Raw genomic sequence first — 20,000 nt, 5'->3', positions numbered from 1 at the left:
TTGATGTACTTTATCCAAGATGGTACAGATTTATCTTTGGGTCATACCCAACGTAAGTACGAAGTTTGGTCAAAATCGGTACAGTAGTTTTTGTGTAAAGTTGTTCACAAACAAAATATTAACATTGCCATTATCTTCAAAGTACTGCAGCGTACTTGTACTTTGATGTACTTTATCCAGGGTGGTACAAATTCATTTTTGGGTTATACCCAATATGTCCACCAAGTTTGGTCAAAATCGGTCCTGTAGTTTTTTTGTGATTTTGCTTACAAACAAACAGACAAGGGTGAATGCATACTCTTCGCAAAAAAAAAAAAAAAAAAAAAAAGACAACATTATGGCATAGAACCGTCTATCCCCTTCTGTTAATCATCTTATTTGCAATGCTAGAAATTTGATTGAAAATATCCAAAAGAAAAGACTCGAGGAAAAGAAATTGAATTGAAAATATCCAAAAGAAAAGACCGGAGGAAAAAGTACAAACATATTAAAAAATAAATTTTTTTAAGAAGAATTAAAATTTAATAATCAAAACTCTCCAATTTAAATTACAGGAAAGCTATCGATATCATTATTAATTATTATTAATTATCAGAAACCGACCAACATGTAGCAGATAAGAGAACGGAATATTATAGAAAATTGCAGTTGAAGACTTAGTTTAGGTACTCGGTACTTCATAAATATGAAATATTCAATCCAATAGAGTTTTTAGATGACTCAATTCTTATATGGAATTAGTGATTGTATATTATTGACGCTAGTACTTTTTCAAAACAAGATTTGATAAACATAGTCGACTAAAACGGAAAAAAATTCTGGTAAAATTTTTTTGTCTTTGTGCAAAAGACTTGTTTTTCTGTCGCCTCTCCAAATTCGCGTTGATTTATTAATATTTAAAAGAAGGTCGATGTTTTATTTAAGAAAATGTGATTGCAGTAGAATGTTAATATGTCAGCAAAAAACAAGGTTCTTCGTCTACTTTCATGGCATTAGTCTGACCTTGCCTTTCTCTGAATATTATAAAGAAAGAGTGTTGCATTTCTGTTTCCAGTTCTTCAAGTTTTTCTTCCTCTGAGGTGGAGTTTGTAAGAAGAAAATGTCTTACAAGAAAATGATAGTCTTCTTTACTGAATGATTTAACTACTGCACTTTAATTGTTCTGTGGGGCAGAAGAGACCTTTTAGCTATGGTAAGCAACTTTTCTAGGACACTCTAAAATCTCTTTTTCCCTTATCTCTGAGGTGGAGTTTGTAAGAAGAAAATGTCTTACAAGAAAATGATAGTCTTCTTTACTCAATGATTTAACTACTGCACTGTAATTGTTCTGTGGCTATTTACCCCTTGGTAGGGCAGAAGAGACTCTTAGCTATGGTAAGCAGCTTTTCTAGAAGGACACTCCAAAATCTCTTTTTCCCTTATCTCTGAGGTGGAGTTTGTAACAAGAAAATGATACTATTCTTTACTCAATGATTTAACTTCTTCACTGTAATTGTTCTGTGGCTATTTACCCCTTGGTAGGACAGAAGAGACTCTTTTAGCTATGGTAAGCAACTTTTCTAGAAGGACAGTCCAAAATCTCTTTTTCCCTTATCTCTGATGTGGAGTTTGTAAGTAGAAAATGTCTTACAAGAAAATGATACTATTCTTTACTCAATGATTTAACTACTTAACTGTAATTGTTCTGTGGCTATTTACCCCTTGGTAGGGCAGAAGAGACTCTTTTAGCTATGGTAAGCAACTTTTCTAGGACACTCCAAAATCTCTTTTTCCCTTATCTCTTGGGTTGAGTTTGTAAGAAGAAAATGTCTTACAAGAAAATGATACTCTTCTTTACTGAATGATTTAACTATTTTACTGTAATTGTTTAGTGGCTATTTACCCCTTGGTAGGGCAGAAGAGACTCTTTTAGCTATGGTAAGCAACTTTTCTAGAAGGACACTCCAAAATCTCTTTTTCCCTTATCTCTGAGGTTGAGTTTGTAAGAAGAAAATGTCTTACAAGAAAATGATACTCTTCTTTACTCAATGATTTAACTACTACACTATAATTGTTCTGTGGCTATTTACCCCTTGGTAGGGCAGAAGAGACTCTTTTAGCTATGGTAAGCAACTTTTCTAGAAGGACACTCCAAAATCTCTTTTTCCCTTATCTCTGAGGTGGAGTTTGTAAGAAGAAAATGTTTTACAAGAAAATGATACTCTTCTTTACTCAATGATTTAACTACTACACTGTAACTATACTGTGGCTATTTACCCCTTGGTAGGGCAGAAGAGACTTTTTAGCTATGGTAAGCAACTTTTCTAGGATACTGCAAAATCTCTGTACCATGGTCTTTCACTATCTTGGGTGTGAGTTCTCTTGCTTGAATGTACACTCAGGCACACTATTCTTTGTTTCCTTATTTCCTTTCCTTACTGGGTTATTTTCCCTATGGAAACCCTTATAAAGGTTATAGAATCCTGCTTTTCCAAATATGGTTTTAGCTTACCCTGTTGGAGTCCTAATAAGGCTTATAGAATCCTGCTTTTCCAACTACGGTTGTAGCTTATCTAAGTAATAATAACCCCTCCTTGGGGCACAACCCACTTTTATATAAGAGAGAGGTTAAAGATCAGATGAAAGATTACGTCAAAGCGAGAAACTCTTTACTGACATGATAGCCACATCCCAGTTCTTGCTGGGCCCTAGTAACCTTTAAAGACGGGAATTTAAACTATTACATAATATCAAACTTCTTTTTATCATGTCGGTTTTCATCATACATCTAAACTAGTGGACGCACTATTCTAATTCATTATATCATCAAGGATCTCATCAAATTATAGTTAAAACAACAATGCTTTTTCTCATGTATTGATAGATTAGTCCAACCTGGGACCCATCAAATGTCTTGGGTGACATTTAACTGTTTCTTCCAATTGAAAGTATCCACAAAAAAAGGTTTTATTAATTTGAATTATGATGTCAATGGAGTCGAGACCTCTCAGATCAAAGGCTGAACTTTAGAAAGGTCTGTTTGGGCTAGGTCTCTGGATAAGTAAACACGAGCTTAATGTCTGGTAGGTTTATGCATTTTTGCATACTGCTGTCTGGTGGGTTCAGACATTTTTGTATACATTTTTTAATACTGCTGTCTGATGGGGTCATACATTTTTGCGGGTCTGGTGGGTTCATGCATCTTTGCATACTGCTTTCTGGTGTGTTTATGCATTTTTGCATACTGCTGTCTGGTGGGTTCAGGCATTTTTGCATACTGCTGTCTGGTGGGTTCAGGCATTTTTGCCTACTGCTATCTGGTGGGTTCAGACTTTTTGCATACAGCTGTCTGGTGGGTTCAGGCATTTTTGCATACTGCTGTCTAGTGAGTTCAGGCATTTTTGCATACTGATGTCTGGTGGGTTCAGGCATTTTTGCATACAGCTGTCTGGTGGGTTCTTGCATTTTTGCATAATGCTGTCTAGTGGGTTCATGAATTTTTGCATACTGCTGTCTGGTGGGTTCAAACATTTTTGCATACTGCTGTCTGGTGGGTTCAAACATTTTTGCATACAGCTGTCTGTAGGGTTCTTGCACTTTTGCATAATGCTGTCTAGTGGGTTCAGACATTTTTGCATACAGCTGTCTGGTGGGTTCAGGCATTTTTGCATACTGCTGTCTGGTGGGTTCATGCATTTTTGCATACAGCTATCTGGTGGGTTCAGACATTTTTGCATACTGCTGTCTGGTGGGTTCAGACATTTTTGCATACTTCTGTCTGGTGGGTTCAGACATTTTTGCATACAGCTGTCTGGTGGGTTCAGACATTTTTGCATACAGCTGTCTGGTGGGTTCAGACATTTTTGCATACTTCTGTCTGGTGGGTTCAGACATTTTTGCATACAGCTGTCTGGTGGGTTCAGACATTTTTGCATACTGCTGTCTGGTGGGTTTATGCATTTTTGCATACTGCTGTCAAGTGGGTTTAAACATTTTTGCATACTGCTGTCTGGTGGGTTCAGACATTTTTGCATACTTCTGTCTGGTGGGTTCAGACATTTTTGCATACAGCTGTCTGGTGGGTTTAGGCATTTTTGCATGCTGCTGTCTGGTGGGTTCATGCATTTTTGCATACAGCTGTCTGGTGGGTTCAGACATTTTTGCATACTGCTGTCTGGTGGGTTTATGCATTTTGCATACTGCTGTCAAGTGGGTTTAGACATTTTTGCATACTGCTGTCTGGTGGGTTCAGACATTTTTGCATACTGCTGTCTGGTGGGTTCAGACATTTTTGCATACTGCTGTCTGGTGGGTTCAGACATTTTTGCGTACTGAAGTTTAGTGGGTTCAGACATTTTTGCATACTGCCGTCTGGTGGGTTCAAGCATTTTTGCATACTGCTGTCTAATGGGTTCAGGCATTTTTGCATACTGCTGTCTGGTGGGTTCAGACATTTTTGCATACTGCTGTCTGGTGGGTTCATGCATTTTTGCATACTGCTGTCTGGTGGGTTCAGACATTTTTGCATACTGTTGTCTAGTGGGTTCAGGCATTTTTGCATACTGATGTCTGATGGGTTCAGACATTTTTGCATACTGCTGTCTAGTGGGTTCAGGCATTTTTGCATACAGCTGTCTGGTGGGATCAGACATTTTTACATACAAGTTGACTACCAGATTTTTTTTTATTGCGACAGAGTAATGAATCTTTACCTAAGGCTAAACCATTATTTGCAAATAAACAATAGTTTTAAAGGTGGCTCATGAATGGCAGAAGCAAGGGCCTGACAATGCCCTAGAAGCTGTCCATTATATCTATATGATCAGCGTCCAAGCCTCCTCTCCACCCAATCTAGGAATAGGGAGAACCAGGCAATGGCTACCGATGACTCAGGAGGTAGAACTATAGGCTCCAGCAAACCTCCCATTCTTAGCTCACAAGGATGGTGAGGTTGCAGACACTTTAAGAAACTTTTCAGTTTGAGGGAACTCGATCTCCCGTCCAGCGGAACGCCAGGCCGGGACGTTTACACTAGGCCACCACAACAATTATTTCCACAAATAAAATCACTTCTTGAATAAGAAAATCGTTTAATATTATATTTTTACAAAAAGTAAAGAAATCAGGCATAATACATCGTTTCTTATTTACAGATATGTTCGTTCGCGTTATGATATTTGCCGCGCGGAGGGTACGGCAAACATACAATCTTTATACATGAAAAAGCCTTTCATTGAAAAACTTCAACGTAAAGGAGGAGTTGCTTGAGTCAAAGATGAAACTATATTACATTATTTAGCAGGAAGACGAAAAAGAAATAGATTCCCCCTGTAGTTGCAGATGAAAGAAAACGGGAATCTATCTAGATGAAGACGAAAGAAAACAGGAATCTGTAGTTGCAGACGAAAAGAAAACGGGAATCAGTCTAGTTTGCTTGACTCAATGGAAGTTCTTCCACTAACACTTCTCCTCGGGAATTTCGTTGTATTTAAGTTAGATACGATTGAAGGCGTTTCCGTCTTGTGCTTAGCCATATGCTGAAAGTGAAAAGAGAAATTAATAAATCATAGAAATAAGTAAAAAACTGTAATCACCCACAAATAGAATTAATATTGACAATAATAGCAATACTGAATGGCATTAACTGCAAATGACTTACTTCTGACATGGCTTATTTTAGTGGCACCAGGTGACCTGAATTGACCTCGGTATGTCAGGATTCCTTTCCGGATCTGGGTGGTAGGGCGGCGCCCATAGCCGTAGCTGTGTCCAGCCACTCCTCCTCCTCCTCCTCCTGTGGGAACACAGAAGAAGAAAGTGAAATAAAGATATAAACGTTAATAGATATGTTTCGTTTAGTTGAATGATGGTAAATTTTAAAGGTTTTTAAAGGCTGCTCATGAATAGCATAGGCAAAGGAGTGTTAATGCCCTAGAGACTGACCATACGGACCTTTTCAAATCAAGCTAGGACCAGGGAGGGCCAGGCAATGGCTGGTAGACCTATAGTGCTTCAGTTTATTTTAAAGGTTTTAAAGGCAGCTCATGAATGGCACAGGCAAAGGAGTGTTAATGCCCTATAGACTAGCCATATACTGTATACATTTCTCAGCGCCCAAGCCTCCTCTGCACCTAAGCTAGGACCAGATAGGGTCAGGCAATGGCTGATGATGACTCAGCAGGTAGAAACATAGTTCATCAGTTTATTTTTAAGGTTTTAAGGGCAGCTCATGAATGGCATAAGTAAGGGAGTGTTAATGCCCTATAGACTGACCATATACTGTATACATTTCTCTGCCCCTAAGCTAGTACCAAGGAGGGCCAGACAATGGCTGATGATGACTCAGCAGGTAGAACTATAGTGCTTCAGTTTATTTTAAAGGTTTTAAAGGCAACTCAAGAATGGCATAGGCAAGGGAGAGTGTTAATGCCCCAGAGACTGACCATACGGACCTTTCCACTCAAGTTAAGACCAGGGAGGACCAGGCAATGGCTGATGATGACCCAGCAGGTAGAACTATAGTGCCTAAGTTTATTTTAAAGGTTTTAAAGGCCCCTCATGAATGGCAGAGGCAAAGGAGAGTGATAATGCCCTAGAGACTGACTATATATACATATGCTCAACACTCAAGTCACCTCTGCACCTAAGCTAGGACCAGGGAGGGCCAGGCAATGGCTTGTGATGACTCAGCAGGTAGAACTATAGTGCTTCAGTTTATTTTAAAGGGTTTAAAGGCAGCTCATGAATAGCATAAGCAAAGGAGTGTTAATGCCATAGAGACTGACTATATATACATATGCTCAGCTCTCAAGACATCTTTTCAATCAAGCTAGTACCAGGGAGGGCTATTTTTATAATTTAACAATTAATAATTTTGATGATAATTTTAATGAGAGAGAGAGAGAGAGAGAGAGAGAGAGAGAGAGAGAGAGAGAGAGAGAGAGAGAGAGAGAGAGAGAGAGAGAGAGAGAGATAATAGTTTTAATAATTTGAAAAAATAAAATTATGATTTCAAAAGTGAAAATTTTAACAATTTAAAAATTGATAATTTTAATAATTTGAATATTAATTTTAAGGAGAGAGAGAGAGAGAGAGAGAGAGAGAGAGAGAGAGAGAGAGAGAGAGAGAGAGAGAGAGAGAGAGAGAGAGACTACTGTAATGACAAGCCGACAGTGTCAACAAAATTATAAGTTCAGAAGTTCTGATCTTAAATATAATAAGAACACTTTTATGTTTTAAAAATGAAATATGCACTCATTCTACATAAATGGTACATTGAAATGTCTAAGTATTTGCCTAATATTTATCCTCTATAGAAATTTCTTTTGATAAACCAGAATCGAAATTGTGATAAAAAACCCAAGTGATGAACATTTTAGTTTTCCAATCTAAAATCTTAGAAGTGTAATATCCAAGAGACTAATTTTCTGGTTTTCAAATGTCATTTTAGTCAAAAGTGAAAAATCCAAGCGAGACTTGGACTAACATTTTGATTTTCCAATATAAGATCTTAGAAGTGGAACATCCAAGTGACTAACTTTCTTGTTATTCAATCTAAAATTTCAATCAAGAGTGAAAAATGCAAGTGACCAATATTTTAATTCTCCAATCTAAGATGTTAAAAGTTGAAATTCCAAATGACTAAGTTTTGAGTTCCCAATCTAAGATCTTAATCAAAATTGAAAAATCCTTTCAATATTTTGGTTCTCCAATCTGAGATATAAAGAGTTAAAACTCCAAATGACCAAGTTTTTAGTTCCCCAATCTAAGAAATTAATCAAAATTGAAAAATCCTTCCATCATTTTGGTTCTCCAATCTGAGATATAAAGAGTTAAAACTCCAAATGACCAAGTTTTTAGTTCCCAATCTAAAATTTAGGTTATGAAGGAAAAAAATCCAAGTGTGAAACATTCCAGTTCTCCAACCAAAAATCTTAGTCAAAATTGCAAAATCCTTCCAACATTTTGGTTCTCCAATCTAAGATGCCAAAAGTGTAGACACGTGTCAAACGATACAAGACAGTGGAAGGGAGAGAGAGAGAGAGAGAGAGAGAGAGAGAGAGAGAGAGAGAGAGAGAGAGAGAGAGAGAGAGAGAGAGACAGTTCTTGCTTGGCCATTCACCAGAGTGGCATCTTTGCCCTTTTAAACCTTTCTTGTTCTGGATGAAAGCAATTGATCCAGATGATGACCTCCATTCTGTGGTGGTTGACCTGGTTGACCTTTCTTTTCCATAAATATAAACACTCACCAGTGAGCAGAGACCCCCCCCCCAAAATGTACATTGGCCCACTTGACTGAGAATAAACTCAAAATTCGAGTTAATGACTGGATCTTAGTAATCTACTTCTAATTTGGTCTCATCATTTATTTATTTTCTTATTTCCTTTCCTCACTGGGCTATTTTTCCCTAGTGGAGCCCTTGGGCTTATAGCATCTTGCTTTTCCAACTAGGGTTATAGCTTGGCTAGTAATAATAATAATAATAATGTTCTTAAAATATTTTATTTATTCTTGTTTCCTTTCCTCACTGGGCTATTTTTCCCTATTGGAGCCCTTGGGCTTATAGCATCTTGCTTTTCCAACTAGGGTTGTAGCTTGGCTAGTAATAATAATAATAATAGTAATAATAATAATAATAATAATAATAATATTAATAATGTTCTTAAAATATTGTATTTATTCTTGTTTCCTTTCCTCACTGGGTTATTTTCCCTGTTGGGGCCCCTTGGGCTTATAGCATCTTGCTTTTTCAACTAGGGTTGTAGCTTGGCTAGTAATAATAATAATAATAATATTAATGTTCTTAAAATATTTTATTAATTCTAGTTTCCTTTCCTCACTGGGCTATTTTCCCTGTTGGGGCCCCTTGGCTGATAGCATTCTGCTTTTCCAACTAGGGTTGTAGCTTTGCAAATGATAATAATAATAATAATAATAATAATAATAATAATAATAATAATAATGATAATAATAATGTTCTTAAAATATTTTATTTATTCTTGTTTCGTTTCCTCACTGGGTTATTTTCCCTTATTGGGGCCCTTGGGCTTATAGCATCTTGCTTTTCCAACTAGGGTTGTAGCTTGGCTAGTAATAATAATAATATTAATGTTCTTAAAATATTTTATTTATTCTTGTTTCCTTTCCTCACTGGGTCATTTTCCCTGTTGGGGCCCCTTGGTTGATAGCATCTTGCTTTTCCAACTAGGGTTGTAGCTTAGCAAATAATAATAATAATAATAATAATAATAATAATGTTCTTAAAATATTTTATTTATTCTTGTTTCCTTTCCTCACTGGGTTATTTTCCCTGTTGGGGCCCCTTGGCTTATAGCATTCTGCTTTTCCAACTAGGATTGTAGCTTGGCTAGTAATAATAATAATAATAATAATAATAATAATATTAATGTGCCTATATTTTATTTATTTTTGTTTCCTTTCCTCACTGGGTTATTTTCCCTGTTGGGGCCCCTTGGCTTACACCATCCTGTTTTTCCAACTAGGTTTGTAGCTTGGCTAGTAATAATAATAATAATAATAATGATAATAATAATAATAATAATGTTCTTGAAATATTTTATTTATTCTTGTTTCCTTTCCTCACTGGGCTATTTTCCCTGTTTGGGGCCCCTTGGCTGATAGCATTCTGCTTTTCCAACTAGGGTTGTAGCCTAGCAAATAATAATAATAATAATATTATTAATGTTCTTAAAATATTTTATTCTTGTTTCCTCTCCTCACTGGGTTATTTTCCCTGTTGGGGCCCCTTGGCTGATAGCATTCTGCTTTTCCAACTAGGTTTGTAGCTTGGCTAGTAATAATAATAATAATAATAATAATAATAATAATAATAATAATAATATTCTTTGGTGGTTGACCTTTCTTTTCCATAAACCTAAACACACACCAGTGAGCAGAGGCCCCAAAAAATGCAAAAAATTCACATTCGCCCACTCGACTCGAATCCCAGTGAAAGAATCAACCCAAAACTGGAATTAATGACCGGATCTTAGTAACCCAGTTTGTAAAAACTAGATTAACTAACTTGCACCATGATGAAGCACCTTTTTGATATTCAACTTTCACATGCTTTAAAGGTGAAGGTGGAGTCACTTTTTTTTTGCATCTAGTAACGACTTCACAAGCACTTGCGAATGAGTGCCAACAAGCTTTCGCCTCCACAAGCACTTTGCAAATGAATATAGTGTATTAAAATAATCCATATATATTTGTTTTTCTGGAGATTAGTCGTTTATTGCATTTAGTAACTTCACAAGCACTTGCGAATGAGTGCCAACAAGCTTTCGCCTCCACAAGCACTTTGCAAATGAATATAGTGTATTAAAAAATCATATGTGGTTCTGTTGGAGATGTTTATAACTCTTCCAGAAGGCTAAAATCACTGCCAAATCTTTTCTCAGACAATTTGACAACTAACTTTCGCCTCCTCCACGTGTATGGACAAATAAATTTGAGTTTTTTTTTTTTCAACTAAAAATTATTCTTGATCAGGTTAACTAAACATCTATCTGTCTATTTACTTTCCCAATCTTACACTCATACGTATACTTTTTGTATATCTATTTTAATGTTTTTATTGTTTTTAAAATACTATATTTTAATTGTTCATTACTTCTCATATCTTTTTTTATTTCCTTATTTCCTTTCCTCACTGAGCTATTTTTCCCTGTTGGAGTCCTTGAGCTTATAGCATCTTGCTTTTCCAACTAGGGTTGTAGGTTAGCTAGTAATAATAATAATGATAATAATAATAATATGAATTTTACATATATATTCATATATAATTTAGGCTCTAAAGGCCAGTAATTGGAATCAGGGTGTCATTTAACGTTGATGGAAGACCCAGCAGTTGAAAGTTGAAAGAGGCTTGGCAGCAAGACAGAAGAAAAGAAGGCTAAAAAGTGGATGCAGCTAAGGACTGAGGGGGCGGAGCAAAGACCCTTTACTGCTGGCACTAACCCCCTTGCATCGGTTTCCCCAGATAGAATGTGATAGATAGGAAGATAGATAGATGGTCAGGTAGTATGAAAATGGATCTCTCTCTGGTTACGGCTAAAGACAGAAAGATAGATAGATGGCCAGATAGTATGAAAATGGATCTCTCTCTGGTTACGGCTCAAGATAGAAAGATAGATGGTCAGATAGTATGAAAATGGATCTCTCTCTGGTTACGGCTCAAGATAGAAAGATATATAGATGGACAGGTAGTATTACCTGTTATCTCTCTGGTTGCGGCTCATTTTACACTTGTCTACAAGTACACAGAATAGTTTGGCCTATACTTTGCATAATCTCCTCATTCCTTATACACCTAACAACACTTTTTCACTTAAGGGCTCAACTACTACACAGTAATTATTCAGGGGCTACTTTCTTCTTGGTAATGGTAGAAGAGGCTTTTGAGCTATGGTAAGCAGCTCTTCTAGGAGAAGGACACTCCAAAATCAAACCATTGTTCTCTAGTCTTGGGTAGTGCCATAACCTCTGTATCATGGTCTTCCACTGTCTTGGGTTAGAGTTTTCTTGCTTGAGAGTACACTCGAGTACACTATTCTATCTGTTTCCTTATTTCATTTCCTCATTGTGCTATTTTTCCTGTTGGAGCCCTTATCGGCTTTATAGCATCCTGCTTTTCCAATTACGGTTGCAGCTTAGATAGTAATTGTATAAATAATAGATTAATGGCTATGTATATTGTTAGATATATAGATAGAAATATGTATCCTGACATACTGGCCAGAAACATCGACCCCACATAGAAGTGGGAAAAGATGCAGACAAAGAAGAAGAAGAAGATCCTGACATAATTGAAAGGGTCAGTTCACGAAATAGATGTTTCACATTATATCTCTCTTTCTCTCTCTCGGTGCAAACAGATAAGCGAACAATCTTTTCCAGGTAAAGATAACGTTAATGGGACTTGGCTGTATTGCCTATAGAATTATCTGGCGTTGCTTCAGTTTAAGCCAAGTTAATACACAGAACGACCAGAAAGTGAAAGGAAGACTGTTTCAAGAAGGCAACTATTGTTTTACAAAAAATAATCTTATTGAAAAAAATCCTTATCAGTAATGTAGTAGCTCTTAATGCAGTCACAATAACAGGAGATTAAGATTTTCAGTTGTAATAGAGGTTAAGGAAAGGCTTGATCCAATCTAAAAATGTTGCCGGGAGTCTTTGTAGTTTGCTGGGATAGATCTTGTGTAAAATTTCAAGAGTTATGAGTGAAAAACTGCATTTCAAAAAGGAAACAAACACAAGAACACCACCACGATTCCCCGCATAACTTAACCTAGGAGCCATATTTTTACCTACCGAAGGAAGGGCTACATCCCCCTAGCGACCCCCCTGGGACTGCCTGTGCCATATCCTTAGTAACCCTAAGACTCCTCCCCACCTAACTTGAGGTACCCCAGCTAACCTAACCTAGGAGCTATATTCTTACTCTCCCATGTGACTACCCGTGCCATATCCTTACCTTACCCCAAGACCAAGTCTCAACTCTGTGTTTGCTTCCAAACCGGCTTCACTCTTGGCAAGGTAGCTCTAAATCATATTTCTTAAATCATAATAACTGGCTTCCCCATAAATAAAATATATTTGAAAAGTAATAAGTAAGTTTACAGGTGTCCCAACGAACGACATTTACCCTTGCCGCTGTGACAATCAGAGCATATATAGCAATATCCAAACTAATAGTGGTCATCATTCCAGTTAGTGAACTTCTTTATGTTCTTTATCTTTAGGTGGCCAAGTTTCAAATACCTTCTTCATGATGAAATTTTTTTTCTAAGCTTTCAAAGTGCGAACCTAAATTTTGAGGACAACGATGGTGTTTTTTACAGTAATGAAAGTTTCGAGAAGCGTTTACATCCAAAGAAATTTTCATATTTTATAAAATGTTTTTGAACTAAGGGGCCGATTAATTACTCAGTAAACTGGTGAATATCATAAACCAATATATTTCGAAATAATATTTTTTTTTTCACTTAGAAATAAATTAACTTTACTTAGAAAAAAACTTGAACTTACCTTGAACGAATGTAGTGGTTACACCTGGTCCGGTAGTGATAAATTCTGTTCGTTCCCCGTGAGTAATAATGGGCCCGGATACACCTCCAACATGTCCTCCGGTGGTCACCACTCCTGTGCTAATCGCGGGTCCAGCATGTTCGACGGTAACTCCACCTCCAAATCCATCTCCGACTCCTCCTACTTGAACTCCAGCGCCTTGGCCTCCAAAGCTAGGTCCACTCACAACTCCGCCACCAACGGCTGGTCCTCCAAATCCACCTGCACTTCCACCAAGACCGGCTCCATCAAAGCCACCTGCTCCACCACCAAGACCAGCACTGCCGTCAAAGCCTCCTGCTCCACCTCCTACTCCTCCTGGGCCACCAAATCCACCTGCTCCACCTCCAAGACCAGCTCCACCTCCTACACCTCCAGGCCCACCAAATCCACCTGCTCCACCTCCAAGACCAGCTCCACCTCCTACACCTCCAGGCCCACCAAATCCACCTGCTCCTCCTCCAAGACCAGCTCCACCTCCTACACCTCCAGGCCCACCAAATCCACCTGCTCCACCTCCAAGACCAGCTCCACTATCAAAACCTCCAGCTCCACCTCCTAGACCTCCAGATCCACCAAATCCGCCGGCTCCACCTCCAAGACCAGCTCCGCTATCAAAGCCTCCTGCTCCACCTCCTAATCCTCCGGAGCCACCAAATCCACCTGCTCCACCTCCTAGACCAGCTCCACTATCAAAGCCTCCTGCTCCACCTCCTAGACCTCCAGATCCACCGAATCCACCAGCTCCACCTCCAAGACCAGCTCCGCTATCAAAGCCTCCTGCTCCACCTCCTAATCCTCCGGAACCACCGAATCCACCAGCTCCACCTCCAAGACCAGCTCCACTATCAAAGCCTCCTGCTCCACCTCCAAGACCTCCGGATCCACCGAATCCACCTGCTCCACCTCCAAGACCAGCTCCACTATCAAAGCCTCCTGCTCCACCTCCAAGACCTCCAGATCCACCGAATCCACCAGCTCCACCTCCAAGACCTCCAGATCCACCGAATCCACCAGCACCAGCTCCGCTATCAAAGCCTCCTGCTCCACCTCCTAGACCTCCAGATCCACCGAATCCACCAGCTCCACCTCCAAGACCAGCTCCGCTATCAAAGCCTCCTGCTCCACCTCCAAGACCTCCAGATCCACCGAATCCACCGGCTCCACCTCCAAGACCAGCTCCGCTATCAAAGCCTCCTGCTCCACCTCCAAGACCTCCAGATCCACCGAATCCACCAGCACCAGCTCCGCTATCAAAGCCTCCTGCTCCACCTCCAAGACCTCCAGATCCACCGAATCCACCAGCACCAGCTCCGCTATCAAAGCCTCCTGCTCCACCTCCTAGACCTCCAGATCCACCGAATCCACCTGCTCCACCTCCAAGACCAGCCCCACTATCAAAACCTCCTGCTCCACCTCCTAAGCCTCCAGATCCACCGAATCCTCCTGCTCCACCTCCAAGACCAGCTCCGCTATCAAAGCCTCCTGCTCCACCTCCAAGACCTCCGGATCCACCAAATCCACCGGCTCCACCTCCAAGACCAGCTCCACTATCAAAACCTCCTGCTCCACCTCCTAGACCTGGACCACCAGCCCCTCCAAAACCACCAGCTCCACCTCCTAGACCTGGACCACCAGCCCCTCCAAAACCACCAGCTCCACCTCCTAGACCTGGACCACCAGCGCCTCCGAAACCGCCTCCATTTCCTCCAAAACCACCAGCTCCACCTCCAAGACCTGGCCCACCAGCCCCTCCAAAACCGCCTCCACTTCCTCCAAGACCACCAGCTCCGCCTCCTAGACCTGGCCCACCAGCGCCTCCAAAGCTGCCTCCATTTCCTCCAAAACCACCAGCTCCACCTCCAAGACCTGGTCCACCAGCCCCTCCAAAACCACCAGCTCCGCCTCCAAGACCTGGTCCACCAGCGCCTCCAAAACCGCCTCCACTTCCTCCAAGACCACCAGCTCCACCTCCTAGACCTCCAGACCCTCCAAATCCACCTCCACCAAATGAATCAGTTCCTGGCAGTCCAACGCCGCCTCCTGCTCCTCCTCCAAAACCACCAGCTCCACTGATGTGGTTATCCAAGCGGTCAAGCTTTTCAGCTAGGGACACTGCCACCAGAGCAGTGACCAGAGCGAACTGAAGCCGCTGTAATTGAACGAAGGAAAATGAAATTAGTCAAGTGAATTGGAAAACATAGATCAAATGGTGAACTTGTGTAGACAAATATGATAAAAATGATATTATGTAAGTGCTTGATAATGGTGGTAAGGAAAGAGAACTTGTTGAAGATAGCAAAGAGTATTGACAAATGACTGTCAAGTGAATCGAAGAGCATAGAGCAATGAATTCACCACCTTGTACATTATTTTCTTTGTGTTATCAGCTATGTAAGTGGCTGATAACTGTGGTAATAAAAGAGAGCATATCAAGATAGCAAAGACTATTGACAGATGACTGTCAAGTGAATTGCAGAGCATAGATCAAGAGGTTAGCTTGTGCAGACCAATGCACCTGATAATATGCCAAGCTATGAATTCACCACCTTGTATATTATTTTCTTCATGTTATCAGCTATGTAAGTGGCTGATAACTGTGGTAATAAAAGAGAGCATATCAAGATAGCAAAGACTATTGACAGATGACTGTCAAGTGAATTGGAAAACATAGATCAACGTTTTAGCTTGCGCAGACAAATGCAACTGATAATATGCCAAGCAATGAATTCACCACCTCGTACATTATTTTCTTTATGTTATCAGCTATGTAAGTGGCTGATAATGGAGGTAATAAAATTAGAACATGTTGAAGATAGCAAAGAGTATTGACAAATGACTGTCGAAGTGAATTGGAAAATATAGAGCAAGAGGTTAGCTTGCGCAGACCAATGAAACTGATAATATGCCAAGCAATGAATTCACCACCTCGCACATTATTTTCTTCATGTTATCAGCTGTGTAAGTGGCTGATAACTGTGGTAATAAAAGAGAACATATTGAGATAGCAAAGACTATTGACAGATGACTGCCAAGTGAATTGGAGAGCATAGAGCAAGAGGTTGACTTGTGCAGACCAATGAAACTGATAATATGCCAAGCAATGAATTCACCACCTCATACATTATTTTCTTTATGTTATCAGCTATGTAATTGGTTGATAATTATGGTAATACATAGAACATATAACTTAAATAAAGCACCATGCCCTGTTTGTTGATCTTGGGTATTAAAATCCACAAATATATGCGTTGTATATTTAAAAATAGCAGGAGCTTTCACACTTTTTTCAAAGTGCCTCTTCAGCTGAAGAAGATTCCTCATCTGAAGAGGCACTTTAGATAAAGTGTGAAAGCTCCTGCTATTTTTAAATATACAACGCATGTATTTGTGGATTTTAATACCAGAAAGAGAACATGTTAAGATACCAAAGACTATTGACAAATGACTGAAACAGTTATCAATGATTAGTTTTCTTATTACACTTTTGGTTGGGAACCAGGGTATCCTGAGAAATGTAAGAACGAGGTCGTCACCTAAATGAAGTTTAAATATAATAACATTAGAATTGAATGTCGCAATTAAAATACACTCAGTCAACATTGATGAAAATCAACACAATATCGTGCTCAAATAGAAATAAATTTCTATCTCATACAGGGGTCGAACCCTAGCCCCTTCAAATGAAAAGCCAGTTTGCTTCCAACCATTCCACCAGAGGCTCAAAAGAAGTCGGAACCTAACTGGTAACTGCAACTCAGGATTTACCAGGCGAGACATCAGTCTCTCAATGGGGACACTGATTTCCTTTTTCATGATATACAAAAGGAGATTTTTTAAAATCAGAGGACGAACGAGATTATCAAAAGGAATTTGCTGTAGAGTAGAAAAAAACGAGACAATGTCCAAGCTACCTATAGGCTACGAGGCACCATACGAAATTCTGATGGCAAAGGTTTAATTACTAAAATCAGAATATATAAATATGTGAAGATACTGACATAAAGACATAATGTATGTATATATGCTAAGTAGAAAAAACGAGACAATGTCCAAGCTACTAAGGCTATAAGGCACCATACAAAATTTTTGATTGCAAAGGTCTAATTACGAAATCAGAATAAATAAATAAGTAAAGTTAGTGTCATTGTCATAATGTATGTATATATGCATGGATATATAATTATAAAAAACTATTATTATTTTTTATTGCAAAGGTTTAATTACTAAAATCAAAAGATGTAAATATATAACGATAGTGACATAAAGACAATGTATTTATATATGCATGGATATATAATTATAAAAACTATTAATTATCTATGACCTTAAGTATACACTATGAAAAGAGAAAAAAGACTCCCACAGGCTATCAAGCTATTTACTAGAGAAAAAAAAAAACTCCCACAGGCTATTTACTAAAGTATATATCTTTGTGATGTTAATCATCTGAGAAAAACATGCTTGGACCACTTAAAGATATTAGAAAATAAATAAATGACTTTTGGATATCAAGTGTGATAAGAAGTATTATTGTGATATAAATCATATTATAAAGTCATGATCAGACCATCAAGGATATTAACAAATAAACAAATTACTTTTAGATATCAAGAGACAAGAAGAGGCGTCTATATTGGCAACGAAGAGGCACTCTTACCGTGCCAATATTCCGTAAAAGCTAACCAAAGTCCAAAATAAGCCTCTACAACATTTACAACTCTTCAAGAACACCCAAACCTCTGGCTATTTCATTCCTCAAAGACTACAATTTTACAATTTTTTCCAGAAGGCTGAAAATCATCGGCAAGAAAAACAGGAGAAGCTCAAAGCAAGTCCAAAATAAGCCTCTACAACATTTTATTATTATTATTATTATTATTATTATTATTATTATTATTATTATTATTATTATTATTATTATTATTACTGGCTAAGCTACAACCCTAGTTGGAAAAGCAGGATGCTATAAGCCCAGGGGGCCCCAACAGGGAAAATAGCCCAGTGAGGAAAGGAATCAAGGATAAATAAGAGTATTTTAAGAACAGTAACAACCTTTACATTTCCAACGCTTCAAGAACACTCAAACCGCTAGCATTTCTTCAGATTATTATTTCACAATGCTTCCAATAGGCTAAAAAATCAGCCCCAAGAAAAACAAGAGAAGCTCAAAGTCTAAATTAATCCTCTACGACATTTATAACGCTTCAAGAACACTCAAACCGCTAGCCATTTCATTCCTCAAACAGACTACAATTTTACAATGCTTCTAAGCTAAAAAATCATCCGTAAGCAAAACAAAGAGAAGCTCCAACATTACCATTTCGAAATCCTCGTTGCTCCTATCGTCTGTGAAAGGGGTACCTCCCGTTGGCCGACGAGAGAAGGAGTAGATCGTCTAAGCTGGAGTTCCCCGCCTTTTATAAGCGACCCCTCAATACTTCGCAAGGTGAACTGGGGGGAGGTGCCTAGCTTGTTGCCTTGTGGGAACGCGAGCGCTCGGTCATTTTAGAGATTTTTTTTTTTTTTTTTTTGATTTATTTTTTTTTTTTGTAATAAATTGGAGGGTTATAGGGGACAGTATGTAAATATCATGTAGGGGCTTACTGCTTATGTTTTTGTCACTATGTATGGAATGTGTGTTTATATGTATACATATGTGCGTTATGTTTATACATACGTATATACTGTATATTATGGATATATGTTATACATATATAAGTAATGTAGATATATATATATATATATATATATATATATATATATATATATATATATGTGTGTGTGTGGTTGTGTGTGCGTAAAAGTCACAGGGAAATGTGATGCTCAGATGCAAAAGTATCACAAAACTAGTCAGGACTTACTCCTATATTTTCTATTTTATTTTTCTTGTGGTTACTTTGCCTATATATATATATATATATATATATATATATATATATATATATATATATATATATATATCTATCATTAACCATTACTAATCCACTATAGTATAAAGGCCTCAGACATGTCTATCCATTTCCATCTGTTTTTGGTCTTTCTTTGCCAGTCTATCCTCGTAAATTATCTTTGCTCGTCAATCCATCATCTTCTCTTTCTTCTCCTGCTTCGTTTGCAATCTCTAGGGTCCCATGTTGTTATTCTTCTTGTCCATCTATTACCTGTCATTCTCACTACATGTCCTGTCCATGTCTATTTCTTCTTTTTTTACATGTTAGAATATCTTATACTCAAGTTTGATCTCGTATCCATGTTGCTCTCCTTCTGTGTCAGTGTTATTCTTATCATAATTCTTTCCATAACTCTTTGAATTGTAACTAGCTTATGTTCGAAGGCTTTAGTAAGGCTCCAAGGTTCTAATTCATAAATTAATACTGGTAGGACTATCAGATTAGGCACTTTTCTTTTTAGAGAAAGTGGCATTTTACTTTTCATAATTTTTTTTTTCCCAAAAGGTCTCTGTCCCATACTTATCCCTTTTCCAATTTCGGTTTCCTGGGGAAACATTGTCTGTCCTAAGTATATATATTCTTTAACAATCTCCAGAAGTTCTCCATAACCCATGTTTGTATTCTCTGCATTTTCATTGAACAGTATCCTAGCTTTACTTATATTCATTTTCAGTCCTTCATTTCAGCTTTCTCTATTCAAATCTTCCACCATCTTTTGTAATTCCTCCCATGATTCACTAAATAGATCTATGTCATCTGTAAATATTATAAGGTATTTCCCATTAATATTAATTCATACATTTTCCCAATATTAATTATTAAGAACTTCTAGGCACTCTGTGAATGATTTAAGAGAGATGTAGTCTCCCTACTTAACTCCTTTATCAATAGTAGTTTTCTTACTATATTTATGTAGTTTTTCCCTGTATAACTCCTTTATCAATAGTAGTTTTCTTACTATCTTTATGTAGTTT

At 38.2% G+C, this 20,000-nt stretch overlaps 1 protein-coding gene and 1 long non-coding RNA gene across 35 annotated transcripts in view; one reads left to right on the top strand and one right to left on the bottom strand.

Annotated features, from left to right (window-relative positions):
- LOC137630151 (uncharacterized) overlaps window positions 1-20,000 on the top strand; it is a 90,003-nt gene that overhangs the window by 44,882 nt on the left and 25,121 nt on the right. The gene's annotated exons all lie outside the window — the stretch shown is intronic.
- LOC137630574 (uncharacterized) lies at window positions 5,050-18,486 on the bottom strand. Of its 34 annotated transcripts, none has more exons than XM_068362121.1 (6): window positions 18,393-18,486; window positions 13,940-15,224; window positions 13,784-13,861; window positions 13,034-13,744; window positions 5,639-5,773; window positions 5,050-5,516 (listed from the first exon to the last, which is right to left on the bottom strand). In XM_068362121.1, the coding sequence occupies exons 1-6, from the start codon at window positions 18,393-18,395 to the stop codon at window positions 5,506-5,508; spliced, it is 2,223 nt and encodes a 740-aa protein (XP_068218222.1). In that variant the 5' UTR covers window positions 18,396-18,486; the 3' UTR covers window positions 5,050-5,505. The 34 variants fall into 34 exon arrangements, with proteins under 34 accessions (XP_068218222.1, XP_068218231.1, XP_068218239.1 ...); XM_068362130.1 differs by having other exon boundaries at window positions 13,034-13,861; window positions 13,940-14,017; window positions 14,123-15,224; XM_068362138.1 differs by lacking the exon at window positions 13,784-13,861 and having other exon boundaries at window positions 13,034-13,705; window positions 13,940-14,017; window positions 14,123-15,224.

This window comes from Palaemon carinicauda, chromosome 38 (genome assembly GCF_036898095.1).
Source record: "Palaemon carinicauda isolate YSFRI2023 chromosome 38, ASM3689809v2, whole genome shotgun sequence".
In the NCBI taxonomy this organism is placed as follows: Eukaryota; Metazoa; Arthropoda; class Malacostraca; order Decapoda; family Palaemonidae; genus Palaemon; species Palaemon carinicauda.
This window is presented reverse-complemented; position numbering and strand designations above follow the sequence as displayed.

What these genes read in the sequence shown, in the direction of transcription:
- LOC137630574 (XM_068362107.1), bottom strand. An exon ending in AACCACTACATTCGTTCAAG is followed by an intron (nt 5,774 to 13,033) that starts GTAAGTTCAAGT and finishes GTGTTCCCACAG; the next exon opens with GAGGAGGAGGAGGAGGAGTG.